General features: G+C 42.7%; 1 protein-coding gene across 1 annotated transcript in view; it reads left to right on the top strand.

Moving 5' to 3' along the window:
- Positions 1-26,574, top strand: part of LOC310984526 (tensin-3-like) — a 56,331-nt gene that overhangs the window by 1,183 nt on the left and 28,574 nt on the right. Inside the window, exons 2-14 of the mRNA XM_083969746.1 lie at positions 199-286; positions 4,400-4,572; positions 5,166-5,216; positions 5,300-5,422; positions 5,555-5,619; positions 8,502-8,585; positions 8,789-8,901; positions 9,598-9,658; positions 9,758-9,833; positions 10,553-10,682; positions 10,968-11,033; positions 12,410-12,514; positions 19,291-20,196. Coding sequence (XP_083825872.1) covers positions 4,423-4,572; positions 5,166-5,216; positions 5,300-5,422; positions 5,555-5,619; positions 8,502-8,585; positions 8,789-8,901; positions 9,598-9,658; positions 9,758-9,833; positions 10,553-10,682; positions 10,968-11,033; positions 12,410-12,514; positions 19,291-20,196 — 1,930 coding nt within the window. The 5' untranslated portion in view covers positions 199-286; positions 4,400-4,422. The remainder of the gene's footprint in view (positions 1-198; positions 287-4,399; positions 4,573-5,165; positions 5,217-5,299; positions 5,423-5,554; positions 5,620-8,501; positions 8,586-8,788; positions 8,902-9,597; positions 9,659-9,757; positions 9,834-10,552; positions 10,683-10,967; positions 11,034-12,409; positions 12,515-19,290; positions 20,197-26,574) is intronic.

Raw genomic sequence — 26,574 nt, 5'->3', positions numbered from 1 at the left:
TGTGAACTAATGAGTGTTTCTGAGAGTGCTGTCTCTGTATCTGTCTTTATCACTTTCACATGCGCACAAACAGGGTGGACTGCTGTCACACTACAGTCCAACAGAGGGCAAAGTGCAAGCCGTAACACTATAGTTTATCTTGCTCTCCCTCTCTCTCTCTCTCTCTCTTTCTGTTCCTCCCTCCCCCCCCTTTTCAAGTCTCCACCTCGCTTTCTTCACCAGTCACACACAGACTTTCACTCATCAGGCTTCACAGTGCTTCTTGTTTATTTCATCAACAGCCGAGGTAAGAGCTTTTCTCTTGTGTCTTGATAAGATCTGTATACCTTTTTCTCCCCCTTGTGAGGGGTGAAGTTTGAATGAATGATAATCTGCTCTCCACCACAGCTTCCCTGCCTTTTCAGCACAGCTAATCCAAACTGTACTAATCAACACATGCAGTTTGTTTTTTTTCTTGTTTCTTGCTGGTAAATGGTGCTAGTCCACATTTGACTCCCCAGCCGCCACTTTCAGTAAATGATGGGCAGAATGATCAGTCTCATGGGGTGCAGTTGGGGGTTAGCACAGTGAAAGATTTATCCCTGCAGATGCACAGAAGAGGTTGGGGGGGTATATGGGATTAGCCCCCTGACACATTAAGACACTGAACCCCAGGAGATGTGTTTCCACTGGGATTCAGTCCATTCTAAGAGGTCATTTAATCCTAAATAAAGTCTTAAAAGCTTACGTTTCTTGGGACAAGTGAAAAGCCATGCCAGTGGGGGTGTGATAATTACACTTGTTACCAATGCAAATGAACTTCCTGAGAAAAAAAATTCCCTTGGATGAAGTGACATGATTTTGATAGTAATTAGATTGAGGACAAAGTGATTGAGATATCCTCGCAAACAGAAAGAGGAAGAAAATGAAATTAGCTCGCCCTGCTGGCGGATTTAATTCAATGTCTTCATGATAAAATAAAATTGTGTAACTCAATAAGGAGGATCAGATGGGCTGAAGGGGGGATTAGTTTACCGTCCTGATAAAAAGCACTCAGGGAAAGAAATGAAAAGACAGGGATCTAAATGGAGATGACAGGATAGGACACTGGAGGATGAAAAGCAAAACAATGGTTGGTCACAGTGAGCTGATGCTGTCAATTTCACTTTTGGTTTTTTTGCACAAACACTTTCAATTTCAAACGATCTGTCAGATGAATTAAGCGCAGAATGACGGCTCTATCCCTGCTGCGTTTTAAGATGCCAGAGGATGTTTTTCCACTGCCAACTTGTGCCTGAAGCAGAGTAGAGAAAGAAACAAAGATGGCTAATCCATTTTGGAATGCCTTCCTTTAAAATGGGAAATAGAGACTATAATTAGATGTGGCTACTTTAGGCTGCAGGACTTCGCTTAGCAGCTCTCCCTATAGCAACGTTGTGTGTGTGTGTGTGTGTGTATGTATCTATGTGGTGAAGTCGCACACTTCCGTTTGTTTTGGTTCCTCAGGCGGAGCGCTGACAAATTTAGATTGCAGCAGCCTAAAAATGCTGGGAAAAAGAGAACCAGAGCAGAAATACATAATTGGAGAGTAGTCGCTCATTAAGATTGTTTGCCCAACCCTGTCAACTGTGTCAGCAAGGACACACTCAGAAACAGAGCCAGAGGAGTGAGCACATGTTTGTATAGAAATGTACATTTTTTCACACATGTTCCAGAATAAGCCAGGGCTCCAGATGTGTCCGAGCCACCACCACATAGGCAGTCAGTATATACAGTATATTGATTGTGGTGCTTCGGTGGTATAAGGGAACTGTAGAGTCCTGGGTTCATTCCTCAGAAGCAGCGGCAGCGCTTGTTTGGCCCCGTCAACCTCGGGTGGGAAGCTGGTGAGGGATCAGCAGTGTGAGTCTTTAACTTAAATTGGTGATACAAAATAGACAAAGTGGTATACAATGAGACGCTGTACTCCAACATGAACAATGTTTTAGTCATTTTTCTATGATGTTGAATGTATTATTAGATTTATCAACAAAAAAACGAATAATTTGAATTTGAATTCAGTTACCTAGCTCTTATATTGTATAAAAGGTAGATGTTCACGTCCTCTCATGATTATAGGTACTCTATCAATACTGTATCAAAGCCTCAGTACACAGAGAATGGCAAACTACCTGTATAAACTGAGCCTTAAAACCAGCCGTCAGGACTTCCTGTGACTTTGTGATGTCACAACAAAGCAGTCACTCACCGATACAACGGTGATTTGGCTTCTCAGAGTGTTTCACCTGAAATCTGCTTAATTTTGAATTGGTCAATCTCAAAACAACCAATCAAGAGGAGCTGGTCACAGCTTCCTCTCGTCTGATTGACTCACTGGGCTGTTGTGTAAAAGATGGGCCCTTCATTTGAGGATACAGTGAAATGAATAAGAAAATTCATGAATAAATCGCTGTGTCTTCAAACCACCCTATGTGGTTAATAAGTACTCTATTGAAAAATAAGAAAAGGATAAAGGCATGAAACAGAGAGAAGATTTGACTGAACTAGACTGTAACAAAACAGAAAGAATAGAACATTTTGATTGTTTTGAATGAAACCTTTAAGCTTTTCTTTTCTTTTCTTTCTTTTTAAAAAAAAACTATGATTCATAGTCAGCAGACTGAAACAGAAAGCTGTGATGGGGTAAAACCCAAAGTGCAGAATGTTGTCATTCATGCTGCAGTGGTTCCCACTGGGTTGTTTCTGTGTGTTGCTCTGGTCAGAATGGTTGTATCACTGTTTACTCTGCTGTGGTCACATGGTCGGGGTGAAGGCGAGGTTAGCCACCACTCTTTGTACGCTCTTCTCTGCTCCACTGTCTGCTGAGCTGCCTCCCACAGACATGCACTAACATGCATGTAATTGCCCTGGTCCATATGCACTCACATAGAGTCCAGATACCACAGAATTATCCGCTGTATGGTTTAAGGAGGAGTGTGGGAGGAAATCATTCTTTAGGATCTCAGATTAGATTCTGAGAAAGAACGAGACAAGCTGCTCATACTGAAACGTAGAAAGATCAACAAAAAGAAAACATTTGCAGACACATTTTCATCTTAACTTGGATTCATGAGGTCAAAGTGGTTGGCAATCCACTTTTACTCCACTATCCACTATTATTACTCAATTAAAGGGTTAACTGTGTTTTCTTTGAAGTGTTGATCCATAAGAAGATACAGTGTACTTGTGGTTTTAAGGATCATAAAAACCATCTCAGAGTAGTTTTTCCATCTCCTCTCTTATGGAGCTCTATCAACAGGTCAGTATCAGCCAATCAGAATAGAGGAGGGTCTTAGGCTCTCTTCTGGTTGGCTGAATATTTTCTGAATGATCTGCATGGTAAATTGGCCTAAATACATATGTATCAGGTTTGGAAAACACTCAAATGAACCAAATCCTGCAAGTGTTGATGTTGGATTCAGGTGGGCGGGGCTTAGGGCATAGCTGCTAGTGATGACTGCTTTGTTGTGACATCATAAAGTCACAGGAAGTACTGACGGCTGGTTTTAAGGCTCAGTTTCTGAATATAGGGTGTCCTTTTTTTTCTTGGTAATGATTTGGTGATGATTTTTGGATACTTTCACAATATCAATATAGAGACTTTAATCACACTAGACATGGACATACCTTTATATATTTGTAATTAGAAGGACTTTAGGGTTTCCAAGTGGTGGAAAATCCTCCTTCCCTGTTCCTAAAAGATCAATGGTTACTACTAGCGGGTTACTATGGTACCAGCTAATGGGGATCCTTAATAAACAATTAAAAACAATTAAACAATGGTTAAACATTGGAGAGGGCACTCTAAAAGGCAGGATAAGAAATTATAAAGCTTTGTATAATTAATAACATCTTACAGTATAATGCATTTCCTGTTTCTAATACAGAACCATTACAGTTTAAACTCAAATTAACCCCACAAAAAAAAAACACTGTGTAGTCATATGATTGAAATACTTTTGCCAAGTTCATGATGTTCCTTGTCCAGTTTAAAGGTTTCGTGTTGATGAGTAATAAGGTTGTGATCTGATCTGGTATCTCTTCTTCTCTGACTCATCATCGCCTCTCCTGTGATCACGAGCTGAGTGAGGGGTTCCAGTCACTAAGCATTTGGTTCAGTTCCTCTCTCTCTTTTTCTTTTTTTTTTTTGGCCTTGACTCCACTTTGTTTTAGCAGCACATCCAGTAAAAGGATTTTGGGATTAAAAACGCTGACCGCATTTGAACCCAGATATCGCTGTCTGGGCCAAAAACGAGTTCCAGCTGATATGGCACAAGCTCAGATAAACGCTCCGCAAACAGCTGCTGAAAATTCTCACTTCCCTAAATTTTCCATGACTGTCAGTGTCACGCATTGGATTTTTCTGCCTTTGTCTTTACAGGTGTCTCCAGATGTTAGTCAGTCATGGAGGAGCCACGGCAAATCGATCTGATCTACATCACTGAACGCATCATCACCATATTGTGTCCTCTGGAGTGTCCGCAGGAGAGCTATCTGCAAAACCTGCAGGAGGTTATTCTCATGCTGCAGTCGAAGCATGGACACAACTACATGGTGAGGAGAGGAGGGGGGGGGGGGTGGTGGCTGGGACAGAAAGTAGGCCTAGCTACAAATGTTGTGAAAATGTCACTTGAGCAAAAGCAAACCTGGATTACAACAGGAGCTCCAAAATCCCAGGGTCCCCAAACGCCTCAATGTTACAACATAACATTCAGGTTCAGATATCTTCCATCCTGCATTTACCCAAGTTAACGTCATTCAAATTAATTAATTTTGTAAAAAAACAAACATACTGAAATTTATACCAATTTAAACTGTGAGAAATAACAAATATTCACATTTTAGCAGCTGATAGAAATCATTTTAGCCCTCAGTTTTCTGACTGAAGATTAATCAGTTGATGAATTTGTCACATCAGCCAGGGTTACTGTCGTGGGATTATTGCAGGCCCAATAACAGATGTTGGCTCTGGGGGCCATGGAGAGGTTAATCCATCTGTGCAAAAAGTACCAGAAAGTAACAGTGCTCTTTGTGCGGAAGAATTAATATTTCATCATTGGTTACTTTAGGATTGCAGCTTGTTTATATTTAATTTCATCTTGAGTTCCTTTTCCTTCCTCTTGCTAATTGTGTTTCCTCTCCGTCAGCTCATCAACCTCTCGCAGAAGAACGACACTCTCACACGAATGAACCACAAGGTAAATCAATGACGGCTCCTCACATGGTTTACGTTAAATACTGCAGTATGTGGTGGTGAAGTGTGTGTGACCTGTTCTGTCAGGTTCTGGACACAGGCTGGGTGAATCACTTGGCTCCAAACTTGGACCAGATCATCAGTGTGTGCACGACCATGGAGAACTGGCTGCAGACGAACCAGAAGCATGTCCTTGTGTTGCACTGCAGGGTATAAACTCCTCTGACTCCTCTGCACACACAGATTGTTGACATACTGTTTAAAATTAATCCACGTGCTGCTGCAGGTGAGCTCCTATGATAAAGTTTTATTTGTCCTGATCCTGTGTCCGTCCTCCCACAGGGAGGGACAGGACGGCTCGGAGTCCTGGTGGCTTCTTACATCCACTTCAGCAACATGTCAGCCAGGTAACACCGATGTCAGGGTGAATTTTGTTCAAATATTTTTAGGGATATACAAACGATGTACTAATTGGCACTAAACCCAAAGTGCAGCAGAAGCTCAAAACTAAAGGAAAATGTTTGATCTGACCTTGGTGTCACACATTTTCAAACAAGTAAGGATGCCAAGGTTATCACAGTTCATCCTTTGGCAAACATGAATGTGTTAGGCTATCAAATATTTAACTCAGAGCCAGATGGGACTAAAAAGACAGAAGGTTTAATGGAAATCAATACAGTTGTTGTCTAAAGAAGAGTGCTCCACTGTGGCTAAAATATTGCAAATCTAGTAAACAAAAATCCTACCTTTAAAAAATACCAAATCCTATAAGAAATTCAAATGTAAAGGGATAGTTCAACATTTTGGCAAATTGGCCCGTTGCCATAATCGCTATAGTCATAGCAGTAGGTTTGTTACCTTTAATTGTCGGTGCAAGATGTTTTTAGAATGGCCGAGCGCAGCCGTGAGCTGCTCAGAGCTACGCTACGGAGGCTCATGGGATTTCTTGGTTTCCCTCATTAAACTCATCAAATACACAATCCAACAACTCCACAACGCTCTGGTGGACAAGTTGTGACCTGCACATTCATCACACTATGAGATACTAACAGAACGTTACCAGACAGAGTTGTTTTAGAGGCAAATGCAGAGACTGCTTGATGAAAAACTGTCCCTGAAGGCAACGCGCATCAGCGGTTTTGCATGAATTTACCTCGAAAACAACTCTGTCTCGTAGCGTTTTGGAGTTGTTGGATTGTGTATTTGATGAATTTGATGAGGGAAACCAAGAAATCCCATGAGCCTCCGAAGCGTAGCTCTGAGCAGCTCGCGGCTGCGTTCGGCCGTTCTAAAAATAGCTTGCACCAACAAATAAAGGTAACGAACCTACTGCTATGACTATAGGGATTATGGCAATGGGCCAATTTGCCAAAAATGTTGAACTATCCCTTTAAGGTAATATAAAATCACAAATTAAGCCAAAGATATTCTTCTAGCATCATTGATAAAAGGTGGGTGTGTAAGACGCTGTCAAATACAGTACAGAAAAGAAAAGAGATGTCATGGCTGAGGAAATAAAAGAAAGTGTAGTGTCCTGTGGGTGTGTGAGGGCCCATCCCTCCCTCCGAGCCTTTCATCCACCGCCATTAGCTGGCCAAAGGAAGAAGAACCTTTTCTTCTTCTCCGCCTCAGGGTGTGGAAAACAATCACTGTCCTGAATCAATGTTTTATTTAAGTGAAACAGTAAAATTGATAACTCAGTATTGACGTTTAGTGTTGGACGTGTCTCCAGATCAAAGAGCGCTGACAGAACAATGGGCAGAGTGAACAGAGGCCGATCCGCTGTACTGTAGCCTATGTCTCCACCAGGCAAAGGGCAGGACGAGTATAATGGAGAGACTTTGAACTGGTTATTTGATTTTCAGGCAGGGATCCTGTTGCTGTTTGACACCACTGACTTTATTTACACTTAATTTACATGTGTTTCCACGTTGTGTGCAGCAGAAAATGCTGCTAACTTCCCTGGAAGGCATTTTTAAAGCAAACATTACGGTCTTTGGAGTTCACGTTGTTACGTAACTTCTGCTTTACAGTGTCCATACAGGCTATTTAAAGCACATCCTCCTTTTGCCACGTTTAATAAAGGGATGAAGTGAAAGGTCAGGCAGCTAAAAAAAAAAAAATGCATACAGGAGGAAGATCAGGCTGATTTCCAATCTGCTGATGTGCACGTGTGTGCAGGCTCCCTGTTCATGGCCGAGCAGCAGTTGACTCACCGTTGAGAAATAGCTGATTATGACCATTGTTCCTCTTGCAGTCGTACTGTATCTGCCCTCGTGGGTGACTGTAAATCTGATCTGGCTGCTTCTATTATCAGTTCACACATGTTTTGGTTTTATTTATTCAGGTCTTTTATTTTAAAATACTTATAGTCTGAGAATCCTTGTTGATAATTTTCATAGGGACAGTTTATCCAGTAGGAGGAGGTAGTCTGGGGACACACTGATTCTTAAAAGGCCTCACTGCTGCTGCTGAATGTTTTTAATCCCTTAAAGGGGATTTTACACATCAGAGTCTGTTTATTGGTCTTTGGGAGCAGCGCTGCATCTGTGAAGAAAAAAAGAAAGAAAAAGAAGTCGTATGAAGCCTTTTGTGGCTCCAAAGGGAGTGTGAGAGTGAGTTTGAGTGTGTGTGATGTCTGATAAATATCTGGAGTCAGCGTCGGGTCTGAAGGCTTCAAGTTAGGAAATTAAAAACAGAGCTTGTGTCTGTTCTTCAGTGAAGCCGCAAATTCAAAATCAAGTTTTGCAGATGAGGAAACAATCTTACCATGGTAACACTAGAGAATAACTACACACTATTAATTTAGTTAAGCTTCATTAAATACTAAATTCACCATTTTATAAAGTGCTCTTCCCTCATTGATACTAATTAGTGCATAATTTAAAAACACAGTTAACTCTGGCTTAGCAAAATAATCTATAAAATGTTTAATTATTATGTGTTACACTGAATAAATGATGGATTCAACATTAATTAAGCAAGTTTTGTATCAATTACAAGGAGATGACAGTGGTTTTAATTATATCAGATGGATTTTCCTCAGTTGTCTCAGACATTCAGGTGTTTATTTTCATTTTTTGTCCATGTTTAGTTGCTTTTCTGCAGCTTTTGATTGTAGGCTATCACATCATCTTCATCAGCAAAGTGACACATTTCAGAGAGTTCCATGCTGCAGACAGTATTGCACTTGTTTTCTCTGTGATCTCAGAAGCAGAAGCACCTCACTGTATAAAAAAATCAAACTGTTTACACGGACAATCTGTCTGAACATCCTCCTCTCCCTCAGTGCAGGCCTTTCTCTCGACCACTTTGCCATGAGGAGGTTCTACAACGACAAGCTGTCGGCCCTGATGACCCCATCACAGAAACGGTAGGAACAGGAGCACTGCAGGGTCGTAGGTCAACAGCACAGCAGCTTAACCTTCAGTGTCTGATCTACGACGTAGCCTAGACCCGGGGATCTGCAGGGACAGTTGACCTTTGACTTGCAGGGTCACCACCAATCATCTGCTTTATCCTCCGCTGAAACAGTGAGTAGACTCAATGAAACCTCCACCGTTTTCCTCTCTGCAGGTACATGTGGATGCTGGGCAGCATGTTAAAAGGAGGACTGAGGATGTGTCCATCTCCATCTTTCCTCCTCTGTGTCGTTCTTCACGGTCTCCCCAGAATAAGACCAGATGGAGGTAAAGCAGCAGCAGCAGATTGAAGGGAAACAGATATTACAACATTACAGTACAATGCTCCTTTTTTTGTTTTTTAAAGGGATAGTTCACCCAAAATTGAAATTTCACTCATTATCTACTCACCTCCATGTCGACTAAGGGCTGGAAGAAGTTTCAGAGTTACCTGTGGCTTCTCTGAGTTACAGGGGGTCTCGGCGTAGCAGTGCATGTCCATATAACGGTTGCAAATGGATACCAACTGTCTTCATAACAAAAAGACACACCAAAAAACATCCCCCCAAAAATGTAATAAGTCTATATTTCAAGCTTCTCGAAGCTCCTCTTCCCGGTTCGTCCAAATTTGACGAACCAGGAAGAGGAGCTTCCGCTACAAAAAAGCTTGAAAAATAGACTTTTTTTTTTTTTTCGGGACAATTTCGCATTTCGGGGCTTCAATACAAGACGGACATTATATACGAGCAGCATCGAGGTATTTGGATGTTTTTTGATGTGTCTTTTTGTTACGAAGACAGTTGGTATCCATTTGCAACCGTTATATGGACATGCACTGCTACGCCGAGACCCCCTGTAACTCAGAGAAGCCACGGAGGACTCTGAAACTTCTCCCAGCCCTTAGTCGACATGAGGGTGAGTAGATAATGAGTTAAATTTTTAGGGTGAACTATCCCTTTAATCATGTCGTCGTCTTCTCCTCAGGATGTTGTCTCTTTCTGAGAGTCTACCAGAGCCTGCAGGCCGTCTGCACATCAGCAGTTTAGTAAGAAACCAGCACAGTCTATTATATATTCATTCAGTATATATTAACCTCTAAACATACACTAACAGATGACCTGTGTTTGTCTCCATCACCCAACAGCCACGTTAATGCAGCGCAGACAGACCGGCTCTACTTCGTGCTGCAGCCGGCTCAGCTGCTCAAAGGAGACATCATGGTGAGTGAGGATGGCTCTGAACTTTATTATGAGAAACCCCTCAACTGTTTCAAAATCATTTATCATGACTGTTACAACAGGGATCCAGTAGGGGGCGACCCCTCTTCTTGTGAATGAATGAAGAATATTTTACAGTTTTTATCCTTTTTAAGAAACTGAATAATGATTTCCTGGAAAGAACAGATCAAATTAAACTAAATAAATACTGTAAAATCTGATCTGTATTCCTCAGATCACACAAATGTGTACTAAAGTTAAAACAGAGGTCAATGAAATACAAAAGGAAATTCAACAATTTAACAAACTTAAGCATCAATAACAGACTTTATATCTGTCAGTTCTTACCTGAGCAAACACCATTCTTCCATTCTTTGTGATTTAAACTTCATATGGTTCAGCAGAGCATATTCAATTTATAAATAATTATATGTACTGTATAATTTGATTCTCTCAAGGAAAATTCTTATAAGTCACATAGATAAGGCAGTCCAATTAAAGTGGTTTTATTTTCTGTGTGTGTATAATGTCTGATATGTTTGAACCTACTCAAAATACAAATGACAAAATGTAAAACAATAACACAAAAAATAAACTAAATAAACTTAGCTGTTTTTCTGTTCTATAACACTGACGATGCAACAGCGCCTGTCTGTCATGTAGCAGTTTATACATGTGTGTGTTGTGTGTGTTGTGTGTGTGTGTTTACTTTCTGACCGTAGGTGGTGTGTTACGATAAAAACAGCCGCTCGTCCAGTCGTCAGGTCGTCTTCCGTCTCCAGTTTCACACCGGCCTCGTGCACGGACACACACTCACCTTCTCTAAGGCAGACCTTGACTGGGCCAGTGAAGGTAATTATAAGCTGCTGCCACACACACACATGCACACACACACACACACACACTATCTCTACCCCACTGCTCCACTGCTCTATCAGTCTTAATCTGTGACTGATAAACCCGCCGGTCTCTCTCTGTTCACCTCCCCGCCTCCGCCAATGTAAACACCTGAACTGAACTGACCTTGGACCTGGTATCAGCTGTGCAGGTGTGAAGTACACACAGGAACACAAGGTCCGCTAGAGTTACCTGTTCAGGTGTCTGTCTGATCTCTCTGTCTCTTACATAATGTTCCAGATCCTCGCTTCCCAGAAGATGGAAAAGTGGAGCTGCTGCTTTCTGACAGTCCAGAAAAGATCTCAGGTAGACAGAGTGACACTCATAAAATACTTTTTTTATTTCTTATTTAGGCAAGGCAGGGCAGTTTTATTTGTATAGCCAATTTTACAATCAGTTCATCATAACATACATCTCTATGTATACATAGAGATGAAGCTTGTAGCCACACAACACACAATAAATATGAATGAATTTGACCTGGTTTCTGCAGAGTCTAAACAAAACAAGTTTTATATTTCTTTTTTTTTCTTATCTTTCTTTTATTTGAAGTTGTGATCCATAAGAAGTTATTTTTGTGTTTTCAAGAACGAAAAACCACCACAGTGTATCTCCACAGTTCCAAATAAAGTGAACTTCCGGTAACACTTTACAATAAGGGTCCCTTAATTAACATTAGTTATACATTATTAAGCATTACTTAACTGTTTACAGATATATTAACAGTCATTATTATGTATTACTTAGGATTAGGAAACACATTAATTAATAATTAATGTAGCCTATTAGTAAGCAGTTAATTAATGTTTACTACTCAAAGTTAGTTAATACATTATTAAGTAACAATAGAAGTTGAATAATGTAATTAGTTATCATTATGTATGCATTACTCAGCATTAATTAACACATTAGTTTATATATTAATGCTTCATAATGTACTAAGTGTTACCGAACTTCCTGTTCTGTCTGAAAGGTCACAACCTCTAAACCTGGTCTTGTTGACCTTGTGTCGACCTGATGCATAAAAATACCCACACACTCACACACACATGGTTTTGTCTACAAATTCCTCTTCATTGTTTCGCTCAACTGAAGCAGAGGAGACAGAAAATGACTCAGTTTAAAGTATGACACCCACACACTCGCACATCCACACACACACACACACACACACACACACACACTCTAGCACACACACACAAACACACACACCACTAATGAATGAAACATTTCATCATCAAGCCCAGCAGACACACACACTCTCTCCCAGGTGGGGGCAGCGTTGGACACCAGGAGAGCCGCACAGCGCACACACACAACCAGCGCCCTCGCCTATCAACAGGAAGCAATACGAGGCGTTATCACACACACACATCTGACAGGAATTCAGATTGCAGATACAGTAGACAGGAGAGAACACATAGGCAGAACAAACACACACACATAGACACACAGAGACAGACACACACTGACAGACAAGTATAAAGTGCAACAAAATTAAAGGCAAATTATGATTGAATGAAAGCAAATACAGACTAAAATCTGGCGCTTAGATGTCGGCCAGTGTTATTGCTCATAGGTGTGTATGTATGTGTGTGGGTGTGTGGGTGTGTGTCATGTTGCTGTTTAACTGACTCCTGATCAGCGCTGCCTCTGTGTCTGCCGGTCATTTCCACGTGCAGGCAGGGAGCTGTGGCACAACGGCGCCTCAGTCACGATGGACTATGACACCTTGGACCCTGTGGTGAGACGAGACTCCTTCCAGGACGCATCCTCTCTGGAGACAGGTGGGGACGCATTTTAATGTTTCCAATCAGGATTTCCTTTTCCCTTTTAAAACTCTCTCCTTAAGTTTCTTTCACTTTCTTTCCCCCGTCTTGTTGAATTCAACAGGATCTACGCAGGTTGACCTCTAGTGACCTCTAGTTACCTATGCGCCTGAAATTCTTTAAAGGGTTACAGTAGTTCAACATTTTGGCAAACTGGCCCATTGCCATAATCCCTATAGTCATAGCATTAGGTTCGTTACCTTTATTTGTCGGTGCAAGCTATTTTTAGAACGGCGGAGCAGAGCCGTGAGCTGCTCAGAGCTACGCTACGGAGGCTCATGGGATTTCTTGGTTTCCCTCATCAAACTCATCAAATACACAATCCAACAACTCCAAAACGCTCTGGTGGACAAGTTGTGACCTGCACATTCACCACGCTATGAGATAATAACAGAACGTTACGAGACAGAGTTGTTTTAGAGGTAAATTCATGCAAAACCGGTGATGCGCGTTGCTTTCAGGGGCAGTTTTTCAGCAAGCAGTCTTTCCATTTACCTCGAAAACGACTTAATCTTGTAACGTTCTGTTATTATCTCATAGCGTGGTGAATGTGCAGGTCACAACTTGTCCACCAGAGCGTTTTGGAGTTGTTGGATTGTGTATTTGATGAGTTTGATGAGGGAAACCAAGAAATCCCATGAGCCTCCGTAGCGTAGCTCTAAGCAGCTCACAGCTCTGCACCTACTGCTATGACTATAGGGATTATGGCAATGGGCCAATTTGCCAAAATGTTTAACTATCCCTTTAAAGCAGAGGCCAGATTCAGTTCAGGCCGACCTATAAACTGTTACGTTTCTCTACCCTCATGTGTCATGTGCTGTGGACTTCACATGCTGGTAACCTGCTGGTAATTTTCCAAAGTATGCTGCTGCACACCTTCAGATGTCCTCATGTGTTTTTCCCGCCCTTTACACAACAATCGCTTATATGAAAGTGGATTAAGTGTGGATCAGAGCCATAATCAACAGCAAACACCAAGTGTGTGTGTAAGCTGAAGTGTGTGAATGTACTATACAGATGGTTTTCTCATTTTTCAAAACTTTAAGACAAGATATGAATTGGTGCACATGTGCTGATGAGATGTGGCTGAGGCTTCAGTAAGTGGAGGATTGTATTTTTGATTGAACTAAACTAATTAAAGTTGACCAAAAAGTTGTACATTTCTAAATATTGAACTTGTGGAGGATTTGAACTTCTGACAATGACAACCCAAAGAATACTGAATTTTTTAAAATGAGTAAAGACATACAGGCTCAGTGGGGTTTGATCTTAAACACATTTAGTGGCTCTGATCGAAATGAGATTTGGCCCCTAGAATAACTAATATGCATTGTGTGAAGAAAAAAAATCAATCTAGGCCTGTGTTACTGGTGGTTACCTAAAGGTGAGTGAAGCAGACTTGTAACTCCAAGGTCACCGTGCACCTGCAGGATAAATCTCACAGATTTGTCCTTGAGTGAGGTAGTTTACCTGAGGTGTCCATAGATACAACTACAGGTGAGTTCAGCTAAGGATGAACAACCAGGTCAACCTGAGAGCTGAAAGAAATCACAAATTTTTGAATAAATAAATAAGAGCAATAAGAAAAGTCTAATCTTAGTTCTAAAAATGCATGTTTTAGATAGCCGAAAAACTGCCCCCGACGGGAACATGCATCAGCGGTTTTGCATGAATGCACCAGAGTGTTTTGGAGTTGTTGGATTGTGCATTTGATGAGTTTGATGAGGGAAACCAAGAAATCCCATGAGCCTCCGTAGTGTAGCTCTGAGCAGCTCACGGCTCTGCTCCGCCGTTCTAAAAACAGCTTGTACTGACAATTAAAGGTAACGAACCTACTGCTAAGACTATAGGGATTGTGGCAATGGGCCAATTTGCCAAAATGTTGAACTATCCCTTTAAGCACTGATAACCACTGTGCACCAAATGGCACAGAAGAAAATAAAAAAAGCAGTATTCAGCAGCTAAAGATAAAGTTAGCCGTTAGTTTTCCCTGAGGAGCTGGTGGAGACCAAACCAGAGCTAAAAGGAGAATCTGCTTGACTTGAACTTCCTGTGGCACAGATGACAAGGTGGTTGCATTAACATGTCATCAACAAAACAGACAAAACAAAATAAAAATAGACAGGACAGTGCTGACAACTTAATAAACACTGTCTGTTGTCATGATGTAATGCATGCAACCATTGATATTACTCACCAGACAAAGACTGTGATCTAATGTAGGTCTGTCTTTGAGTTACAACTGCAAAATGAGGGTGGGAGGCACCAAATATCACTGCTCCATCCACAACTCCCATGTTAAGATAATGTTGCTTTGTCTTTGTCCTGTGTACAGTATGTGGAAGTTGGCAGCTGCTGACATGTTGGATAATGTGTCAGATGTTTTGTGTTTTTCTGTCTCTGAGTATCCCAAAAAAAAGAAAAGAAAAGAAAAGAAAAGAAAAAGAAGTATGACTGTGTCTGGCTGCTGTTCAGATGTTGCGTCCGTCTGCTGTGGGGGCTTGATCCAGTCTCTGAGCCTAGTGTGTGTGTGTGTGTGTGTGTGTGTGTGTGTGTGTGTGTGTGTGTGTGTGTGTGTGTGTGTGTGTGTGTGTGTGTGTGTGTTCGGACTCTGGCGTTGGCTGCGGTCATTTGGTTGTGGGTAATTTTCTGGTCATCAGTGCGACAGCTTACAACTGTTGCGGTCACAGAGGAGTTCGCTGTGGCGTTCCAGAGAGACGAGTGTAACAACAATCATTTCAGACCAGACCTGTGCGTGCATGTGTGTGTGTGGAGGCGGCTGTTTTTCAGTGACATTCAATTTAGTTAGAATAACAGTCCACACACACACACACACACAAACACACAAAGAGAAAAACACCCAAACACAAAAACACAGACAGCTGAAACAATCACTGTCAAACCGGTGGCTGAGGTTTCAGTTCCAGCTGTTTTATGCCGTTTGTGCTAAATCTTGCTCCGGCGCAGCAGCCATGTAATTTAGATAGAAGGGGCCATAGCATGTACACACACACACACACACACACACACACACACACACACACACACACACACACACACACACACACACACACACACACACACACACACACACACACACACACACACACACACACACACACTGACACACACACACACACATACACACATATACATATGAATGCAAACACACATGGCCATTACGTTTTAACCGCCAGCACACACGCATGCACATTGCACACACACAGGAGCAGCGTAATGAGGGTGGCAGCCAGTTAGCGACGCAGCCAGACGCAAGAATGTTGTTTTCAACCACAGGTGGTTCTACTTTACCCTCTCACCCCCCCACCCACACCCACACCTCACCCCCACCCCCCACCCCTCTTTGTATCGCTCCATCTCCAACATCTTCTTTTACTCTCTCCCTTTCTTCTCTTCCCCCTTTATCTTTATCTCCTCTGCTCTCTCTCTCCCTCTCTTTCTGTGTGTGTGTGTGTGTGTGCGTCTTTCAGGTTCAAGTTGCAGGTTGCAATTTGTCCAATATGTCGCCCCCCCAACCTCTGCACACAAGCCTCTCCAGAGCCCCCGCCCCCATGTTTACATTCCCCTCTCCATATTTGGCCAGCTCAAGGTCCTTGTGCTTTGTGTGTTTTTGCTTGAAAGTGCATTATGTGTGCAGCACAAACTCCTCCACCTGCATGTGTGTGTTTATGTGTGTGCTTATGTGTGTGCATGCTAGTGAATGATCCACCCTTCAGTTTCCTTCTACTGCATCCCCCCACCCCCCACACGCCCTCCCTTTGACATGAAAATGCATGAGCACACACACACTGCAAAAACTCAAAATCTTACCAAGAATATTTGTCTTATTTCTAGTCAAAACAAATCTCATTTTACGTAAAATAAGACTCATCAAGTAGCTTGTTTTTAGACACTTTTTACTTCTTTCAAGCGTACTGTATTTTCACTTGAAATCTGATAGTGGAGCAAGTTTTTCTTTCTTACTACAAGCACAAAAATCTTGCTTTCACTGGCAGATTTCTACTTATTTCAAGTGAAAATACATCTAAAACAAATGAAAACAAGTTAGTTTTAGGTGATGAGTCTTATTTTAAGTGAAAAGAGATTAGTTTTGACTAGAAATGAGACATTTTGACAAGAAAAAAGACAAATATTCTTGGAAAGATTTTGCGTTTTTGCAGTGCACTCTCTCTCCACAGCTTCACCTACCTGTGTCAGCCCCCGGACAGGATGCAGGAGGGGAGGGGAGGGGAGGGGAGGGGAGGGGAGGGGGTGTAGAGGATGGGAGTGGGAGTGGGGAAGGGGGGGAGCAAAGCAAAGCAAAGGCTGATTTCTTGGTGGCAGTAAAGGCGGGGATTCGTAGTGCAGGGGACGGAGCGGGAGAGGAAGGAGTGCAGGACTGACATTAGAGAGAGAGAGAGAGAGAAAGAGGCGTAGGAGGAGGAGGAGGGATGGTGTTGGTGGGGGGGGGCACAGGGGGGCTGTTAGCACCTTAAGAGAAAGAATGCTCTCTGCTTGTCTTCCTGTGAGACAGAGAGGACGACAGGAGGAGGAGGAGGAGTTGAAGCGAAGCTGGTCTGGTTGAATCTTTTTCAGCGTCTCCGTCCTTCATCCTTCTCATTCAGTCCTCGTCCTCGTCCTCGCCTCCGTTTCCTCTCCGCCTGTCATCTGTTTCTCTTTTTCCTCTCTCTCTCTCTCCGGCTGCTAAGGGGGGAGTTCTTCAGCAGCCTGCAGCTTTTCCATCCTGTTTCTAGTCTGCGAGAGGGAAACAGTGAAAGTTTTCACCCCCCGACTGCCTGGTAAAGTAAGCTGCTCCTTGATTCTACGCTGCTGCTGCTGCTGCTGTGTGAGTGTTTTAATTGAAGCTCTTACAGGACAGTGAAACTTTAAACAACGTGTTCATCACTTTGTTAATATTTTTCTCATCTGCGCATCTGTGTGTGAGTGTGTTTGTGTGTGTGTGTGTGTGAGACCAGCTGTGAGGTTTTACCATGCATGTCTGGTATTTGAGTTTTATTGCCTCTCTGGACTTAAGAGGCTGCGCTCATACAGCTCTGGTATGTGCACCGACTGTATGTACTGTTGCAGCCACCGAGCTGTGCAGCCTTATCTGATCTGAGTGTAGCAGCCTGTGTCAGAGGAGAACTCCAGTCTGAATATGTCTTTGTCTGGTTGGTTTAGATAAGATTCATTTTGATTTATTGTTTGTCTACTAAACAAAGACGGCTCTAACTGCTTCCTAAAACCCACTTTGACACATTTAAGTTGCATATTTTGTCTTTCTTACAGTATAAATTTACAAATTTATCATGATAAATGACAAAAAAGCAACAGATTCGATGCATTTTCTTTTAACTGAATGATTGATTAATTCATTAATTGCTATCAACTCTAGTAGTAGTAGTAGTTTATTCGATCTTTTACATAAATTGTTTACAGTAGAGCATCAATCACAATCAGTCAACCTTCCATAATACTATCATCAGTTCAACTAGTCCATAAATAGATCGAAAAGTTGTAGGCTGAAGTTATCTAGCTTATAAATGCCTACTACCCTTTAATTCATTATTTCAGTAAATCCATTGGAGCTCTTTGTGGTTTCAGAGTTATAAAAAGAAACAAGTATGCAATAACTAACAAATGAAGCCAAAAAATAAAAGAAAGAAATAATTTAACAGCATTACAGTTGCAATCAACACCCAACTAATCAATCCTGTTTATAACACTGATATGTTTCCAGTGTGTTGCAAGACTCACAGATCGCTTGTATTGTATTACTACAAACTTTCAGTGTGTGTGTGTGTGTGTGCGGTGTGTGTGGTGTGTGTGTGTGTGTGTGTGTGTGGTGTGTGTGTGTGTGTGTGAGCATGCAATCAGCTCCATCTGACCTGCTCAGGTAGACGTCCATGTCACACACCTCCTTAGCGTGACACACACATGCACAGACACACACATATGCATCCGCCGGCCCCCACACAAAGGGGCTCTGTGTTATCTACATGGAGTGTGTCTGGAGTGATGGCTATGGGCCAACAGGTGGTGTGTGTACGTGTACCTATATGGGTGTGTGTGTGTGTGTGTGTATACGTGTACCTGTGTGTGTGTGTGTGTGTGTGTGTGTGTGTGTGTGTGTGTGTGTGTGTGTGTCATAATGAGTCATTTACAGTAGAAATGCAGGTGAGTCAGACTTGAAGAACGAGCTGTAAGTTTCACTTGTAGTCAAACTCTTACTGTATAAAGGTCCCATACTTTGCACTTTTCTTTTGTTTTTTTTATATTCATAGTTTTAAGGTCCAGGTGGGCGGGGCTTAGCGACTGCTTTGTTGTGACATCATAAAGTTACAGAGGTCCTGATGTCCAGTTTTAAAGCTCAGTTTCTGAATTGTGAACTTCTCTTCGGACTGAGTCTTTGTTACTTTAACAGTATTGATGTAACATAGACCTGATCTATACTCAATCTACACATGGACATCTACCTTTATACAAAATATGGGACCTTTAACTTGACTAAAATGCCTCTAATCAGATGATGCAGTTAACATCATCCTTTGTCGCAGCTCTTGTTCATATTTTTACAGATGTTTGTTGCAAGAATAGAGTATGTGTAAGTGATAAGGCAGTAAAGGATTTTATTTAACCACTATCTGTCATTAAATATGCATTTCATTGCTATAGAAACCCTCCTCTCTGCATCATGTTTACATGAATTGTAACACTGGGTTTTATCTCCTCAGCTCCTCCTCACGTGCTCGACCCTGGACATGGCGGCCTGTACAGCGGAGTGAGGAAGAGGAGCAGCGAGGAAGGAGTTTCCCTGCCCCTGCCCCCGACCACCAGCAGCCCCACCTGCAGCGACCGCGCGCCGTCGGCCAGCAGCGACTCGGGCCTGTCCGTGGCCTCGCAGGGGAGACAGAGGAGAGGGACGACGACCCCACGGGACAAGGGCCCCCAGGCGGGGAAGCTGCTCTCTGGGCTGGAGTTTGAGATCGCTCAGCCTCTCCTGGAGGTCATGAGTGAGCTGGCAGCGTGTGGCGGAGGAGGAGGAGGAGGAGGAGAGGAGGTGGTTGAAGACGACACCGGACTGGGACACAGTGTCAACGGGGAGGCTTCATCCAGCGAGAGGGAGACAGACATACTGGACGATGAAGATGACGCAGCAGCTTCTGCTTTGGACCTACCGAGCTCCAGCAGCCTCGGCTCCCTGTCCTCGGAGAACCTGCCGGATCCTCAGAGGTCGTCGGTCCAAACCGAGTACTACTCCACTACACAGTCCTGGGTGCAGCAGCAGCAGAGGGTGGACGTCATCACCACCGTCGAGGAGGAGGAGAGGCCGAGCAGGCTGAGGAGACAGAGGCCTCCACCTCTGGTCGCTCCGGACGCGCCGGCTCGAGGGAGCAGCAGCAGAGACGCCGTGCAGAGAGGGACGCAACACAACGCAGACGGCACACAACAACAACAAGAGGAGGAGGATTTGTCGTCGTTAACCACGGACATCGACGAGTCCATAGAGCAGCTGAACCAGCTCATTCTGGATTTGGACCCGACCTTCATCCCTGTCCCAACAAGCTGTTCCCCTCTGTCCCGCTCCGCCTCCCTCCAAACCAACGGGCTCAGCCACAAGGGAAACACACACCTGTCAGGTAAGACAAAAAAAAAAGTGTGGTTTTGTGAGTCTGTACTGTAATAGAATCTGTTTATTAGGGGTGTCACGATTCTCCAAATCCTCGATTCAATTTGATTTTCGATTTTAGGGCCACGATTCGATTCGATTCTCGATTTTTTTCTTTTTCTTACAGCACAGAGGTCTATGCCATTTTCAGACTAGTCTAGTCTACGATCATTGGTTTTATTCATCAGACTTTGTACAGTAAATCTTATTTCAAAAGATGGGATACATATAAGTGATGCAATTTCCATAATGTATCACATTAGGCACTAATGGTCAAATTTAAATTATTTATTTACAATATAAAGGTTTATTTCTACTCATTAGATATAAAACATGTGATGTGTGGGTTTGGGAGTTTTGGAAACAAATGCAACCATGGTTTAACATCTTACTTACTTAATTAGTAAAGTAACTGACTACAGTACAAGGTCGCCACTCAGCTCGTGGTCATGGTAATCTCCTGCCTTGACCACTGCAACACTGTCTTGGCATGTACAGTAAAACTCTTACAGATGGTCCACGATATGGTGGGAAATCAGAATTACAAAGCAAATATCTCACCACAGCTGGTTGAAGCAGATGGTCGCTCTCACTGAGTCCAGTCCTGCTGCTGGTGGTGGGAGTAGTTCACTGTCGCTGTTATCACTGTTGTTATGAAGTGCACAGACCTGCTCTGTTTGAAAAGAGCCTTGAGATTTTCACATGATTCGGTGCAATTTAATTAAAATTGACTTTATACTTTTAGGGATGCACCGATCAGGCTTTTTCAGTCCCAATGCCGATACCTGGGCTTGCTGTAGGGCTCAGGGCTCGATACATCCAAATACCAAATCCAATACCACTGTTGAATTAATAAAGTGTATACATACAGTATCTTGTTTTTCCTAAAGAAAAAGAAACGTTTGGATGTGTGTTTTGAGCATGATTTTGAGCCAACTACAAGAGATTAAAACAAAACGGAGCAAAAAAATATGTTGGTTCGTGTTTTGAGCCAATCTAAACGATTTCTGAGTGTCACAACCCCGCGAAACGACTTGTTTCACTACCAGAATTTGATCCATTGAGTCCGATTACGTTTTGAAAGTCTAGAAGAGTTGCATGATTAGATTATTCTATTCCCGTCCTAGTTAGCCGAGAGCTAAAGCGGAAGTTAGCCGGCTAGCTCGGCGGAAGTCTCTAGTGCGCCCACTTCCGGTTTCTTCCCGAACACGAATAACGAATCTGAAGTTTTTAAAAAAAAGCCCAGATCTGAACTCGAATACAAATAGTGCACTGGCTGTACAGCCCTAATATCTTGCCATGTGGAAGAGAGTGACTTTAACATTGCTCTCCTAACTTTGTAAAACATTGTTGCTCTGTGTTTGGTGTCTACCGGCATGCTGCATGTGTCCTGCTGACACGTTAATAGATCGGTGTCATGGATCAGCCCCAGTATCCGATACCTGATCCAGCTATTTGTTCAATATCAGGACTGGTGCATCCCTAGACTTGACATCCTAAACATCTATCCATTATTTATTGCACGTATTCCTGCAGGGTCCAGCGGCGACGCTGGGGTTCACCCTGGAGCTCCAAATCAAATTCATGATGACACTAATGTTCACATCCATCAACTCAAACTCAATCATTCACTGTGTTCTTCCCATTCCCATCCCTGCACACATGGTTATGTTGTTATGTTGTGCCATCAGAGCAGTGGCATCCCCCTCTCCACCTCCTCTACGATCACTCACTATGCACTTTGCCTTTATGAACCCACTCGCCCCCTCCGTGTGGATGAAACACAGCTGCCAACTGTAGTAGTACCAACTCGTCGGACACGGGCTGTAGCAAGGAAAAACAAAAATTCACCTTCACGACGTCACGTGGTGTTTCACAAACTCTCAACACCTCCGACCAAAAATAATCCAACAGGAATGTGAAGGAAATGCGAAAGTGTTTTGAGTTAACAGGTCTTTCACTCGCACAGGGACGAAACAACAGTCGACAGTCACATTAGGAAAAATACACCTGTGCCAACAAGCTTGTTATAGACGTCAAACACACAGACGGAGCATTTATAACCGTGACCTGATTGTGGAAATCTCCAGCAGAAACTCGGTGGGGAATTCATCGGTGTTTGTGACTGAGGGTGTGTGTGTGTGTGTGTGTGTGTGTGTGTGTGTGTGTGTTCGTGTGCGGGGTGTTTTCCCAGAGGGTGGAAGCGTTTGATTAAACGGGTAGTGGATATTCCTGCTGTGCAAGCAGTGTAAAATCAGGACCTCTGCCCTCTCCGCACCGCCTCGTGTTTACCCTCCACTCCGCTTTATTTTGAATGGAAATATACAGAGACAGAGGAGAGGAGTTACATAAGAGAAAGACGGACCTGAGCTCCAGATGGAGGAAAGCCAAAAACAAAACAAAAAACACAATAGAGTCAAACTGATGACTGAGGATGTTTTCCGACTTTGTGTGTGTTTGTGTTTTCTTGAGTTGCAGTGAGTGAGTAAAACAAACCAGGGAGCTTCTTGGATCTGAACGTGTCAGATTGATGATGTCACCACGTCTGCTAGAAATTAGGTTAATTCTTTAATAGCCTAAACCTCGTTACAGACAGGATGCTGGACGTGAATCTGGTCTCTGGTGTGACAGACAGTCAGTCGTGCAGATTTACAGTACACTCATCATCTCATGATCCGCCCCGATGATCGCCTCCTCCTGCTGTTTCCTACACAACGTCTTTGCTGCTGCGGTTCAGTTGTATAAAAACAGCGGCGAGAAATCACAGAAGTGTCTGTAGACAAAACACAAACTAATGGCATTTTTTTTCTGTTTAGTATTGAATTGGCCTAAATATGCAGCTTTCTGCAGTGTAACTTTATTATGCAGAACAGTGCAAGTGCAATATTCTCTCTATTTTTATTATTATCTTATTCTCATTTTTTTTAAGATAAGGATTATTTATTATATATTATGATTATTTTAAGGAACTTGGTAACACTTTATCATAAGTACACACTATTAAGCATTAAATACTGAATTCATCATTTATAACACACGAATACTCATAGTTTGCAGTTCAAAATGTTTTACTCATCATTGATAAGCACTAACTGTATTTATAAACTACATATTAATGAGTATTCATGCGTTATAATGAATATTGTCACGGCACTGATGAACTACACAATGAAATTTAGATTGGCATAAATCTGTCCACAATATAAAACAAAAGTTATTGTAAATAAAAGTTATTGTAAATAATAGATAAATCTTTTTTTTTTATCAGTGCAGTGATAATAAAGTGTCATGAATCTTGAATCTTGAACCAAAAACAGTGACAAATATTGTCCAGAAAACAAATGCCTCACTGCATTAGGCTTAAAAAACACACTCATATAACAAACACAATGGAGACGGTTTTCATGCTCCACCAACTAACGTATCCTCTCGATACTTCTGGCTTCACTGTCGAGTCGACCAAACTACACTGCAAAAACTCAAAATCTTTCCAAGAATATTTGTCTCAAAATGTCTAATTTCTAGTCAAAACTAATCTCTTTTCACTTAAAATAAGACTCATCACCTAAAAACGAACTTGTTTTTAGATAATTTTCATTTGTTTTAAACGTGTTTTCACTTGAAATAAGTGGAACAATCTGCCAGTGAAAGCAAGATTTTTGTGCTTGTAATAAGAAAGAAAAACTTGCTCCACTATCAGATTTTTCTACTTATTCCAAGTGAAAATATGCTTGAAAGAAGTAAAAAGTATCTAAAAACAAGCTACTTTTTAATGTGATGAGTCTTATTTTACATATAATGAGATTTGTTTTGACTAGAAATAAGACAAATATTCTTGGTAAGATTTTGAGTTTTTGCAGTGTAATGTTGAAAATCTGCAACATCGGATTCAGACAGGTCACAGATTTCACTGATTTAAACTCTGGGTCGTCTCAAAGTGAACAGCGCGGGGCGTTTAAAGGAACTGCGTGAATGCTAATCAAAACATTTCTACTGTAGGAGACAGTTTGATTTTGTCTGTCTCCATGACCTGGTGTCTCTTGCCTCCTCTTCACTCCACTGACACTCGTGACAGATTTATCCCCCTCTCTCTCTGGGGGACAGAGCCTGGAGGAGGAAAGAGGCGCATTTCTACCGCAACCTCTGTCCCTCTGCAGGGTCGTAGGTGCACGCGTGACATCATCGCCTCCCCACCTCTCCAGCTGTTCCCTCGCCGTGGGAGCTGACTGACACGTCGAGAGGCCGCGACAGCACCTGAATCATGTGTGTCGGGGTCTCTGCTGCTCTGTGGTTCTCGTTGACCCATGTGTGCCACGCTGCTGCCTGCTGGGCTTACATCACTGCCGCCGTTAACCCCTCACCCCGTGTTTTTTGTGCACACCGTCGGGTCAACACCAGGGCTGTTGAGTTAAACTGTGGAAACTGAGCACAGGAAATGGAACATGTGTGTTTGTGTGTATGTAGGTCAACGAGTGTGTCAGGGAGCTGGAGGCCCCCGACGTTTCCCGAAGGGCACGTTTAGTTTGGAGGAGCGGTAACTCTAATATTTCAACCGCTCACTGTCTCCGTGTTTGCAACATGTGTTTTTTCAAAAAGGTGGGGGGGGGGGGTAAAGGGTTGTTTTGAGGCAGGACGTTGTCAGTGAGCAGGAATGCTTTTGAAGTTCAAACAACACTTTGCTCTCCTGTGTGTTTGCATCATGTGTTTCCCCCCCCTCTCTCTCTTTCTCCCTCTCATCATCTCAGAGCTGTATTCTTCTTAAAGGACAATTCCGGGCAAATTCAACTCGGGGCTGTATTTTCCTAACATTTCAGGTCTAAAAGAAGGAATCTGAAGATTTCCAGTTGCTCAATTGCTCCTGTTTTGCGGTAGTTGTGTCTGGAAGTTCCGCTGCTTAAGGTGCGTTCACACCGGACCTTTTATTTTTGTCACTGTCGCTCGCATCGACTCGCATTTTCGCTTTGATGGTGTCATGCCTACTGCCATGTGTCTCTGTTTACACCGGCACCACCGGGATTACGGCAGCCAATCAACGCTGAGCCACAAGCGACTGACGGCCAGAGAGTTGGGATTTCTAATCTCGAGCGACAGAGCGATTTGCTGGGTTGCTGTCACTCGGAGCCCCAGGGATTTTTTGCCTGAGCGATTAAACGCTCAATCGCTCGTTTGCATTGACTTAACATGTAAACTCGTCATCAGCGAGAAAAACAAAAGGTCCGGTGTGAACGCAGCTTTAGGCTGTTTACATCCCTCAAAGCTGCATTTTTTTCCACAGACAGCGTCAGATGGCTCCTCAAACATGCACCGAGAAGTTTTTTTACTTGAAGCAAGTCAAGAGTTGATATTCCTGTGTTTATGACACAAACGGGAGCTTCCGACTGCACCTGAACACACCGAGCGCGTCAACTTGGGTCTCGTGCGAGACTCCGCGAGACTTTGAATCTATTTTTACAAACATGTCAGAATTTTTTTTTCCACTGGATTTTTTTTTTTTGTCATATCTTTTTTTCCTTTTTGGCCAGATTTCTTTTTTTGTTTTTTTTCTTTTCTTCGAAAAAAAATTGCGGCTTTGAGGGATGTAAACAGCCTAGGCAGCGGGCGATGCGGGGACAGACACAACTACCGCAAAACAGGAGCAATTAAACTGAAAATCTTCAGATTCCTTCTTTTAGACCTAAAATGTTAGGAAAATACAGCCCTGGGTTGAATTTGCCCGGAATTGAGAGGAGCGTCTCTCCAGTACAGTGAGGTATCAAGTGATCCTCGACCCAGTGCTCTCCTCCTCCTTCAGTGTGTGTGGGGTAAAGTTTCATGTGATGTGGAGATGATGGATGCTCACAGTCAAAGCTGAGCTCACACTCTCTGCTCCTCGTCGCCGTTTTAGGGGGTTTTGACGTCCACAATCGAGCGCGAGCGAGGCCCATATACGGTTAATCTCCATCATGACACACACACGTCACCCGTCGCTGCTGCTGCTGCTGCTGCTGCTGCTGCTGCTGCTGGTCTCTGTGTCTCTGTGTTGTGGTGTGTTTCTGGTGTTTCCAGGCTGCAGTGCTGTGGCTGTGGGGGTAAAGATCAGCTCAAATCCACGTGTGCGTGAGGGTGTGTGAGGTAAAAGTCAACATGTCATCATCGTGATCGGCTCCTGATAACAAACTAGATTGTTGTGAGCAGTTTTACACTTATTCATTTAGTTGTTCTTCTTTGAAACAAAGAGAGAAGTGGTGTTCAGTTGCTGGCTTCTTGTAAACAACATCACTGTGCACCAGATGTTGTCCTTTTTTTTCTTATATCATCTCTGAACACAGCATCAGATCAAAGATAAAGAATTAAAAAGAAACTTCAGGAC

Source organism: Trachurus trachurus (genome assembly GCF_905171665.1).
Source record: "Trachurus trachurus genome assembly, chromosome: 4".
In the NCBI taxonomy this organism is placed as follows: domain Eukaryota; kingdom Metazoa; phylum Chordata; class Actinopteri; order Carangiformes; family Carangidae; genus Trachurus; species Trachurus trachurus.
This window is presented reverse-complemented; position numbering and strand designations above follow the sequence as displayed.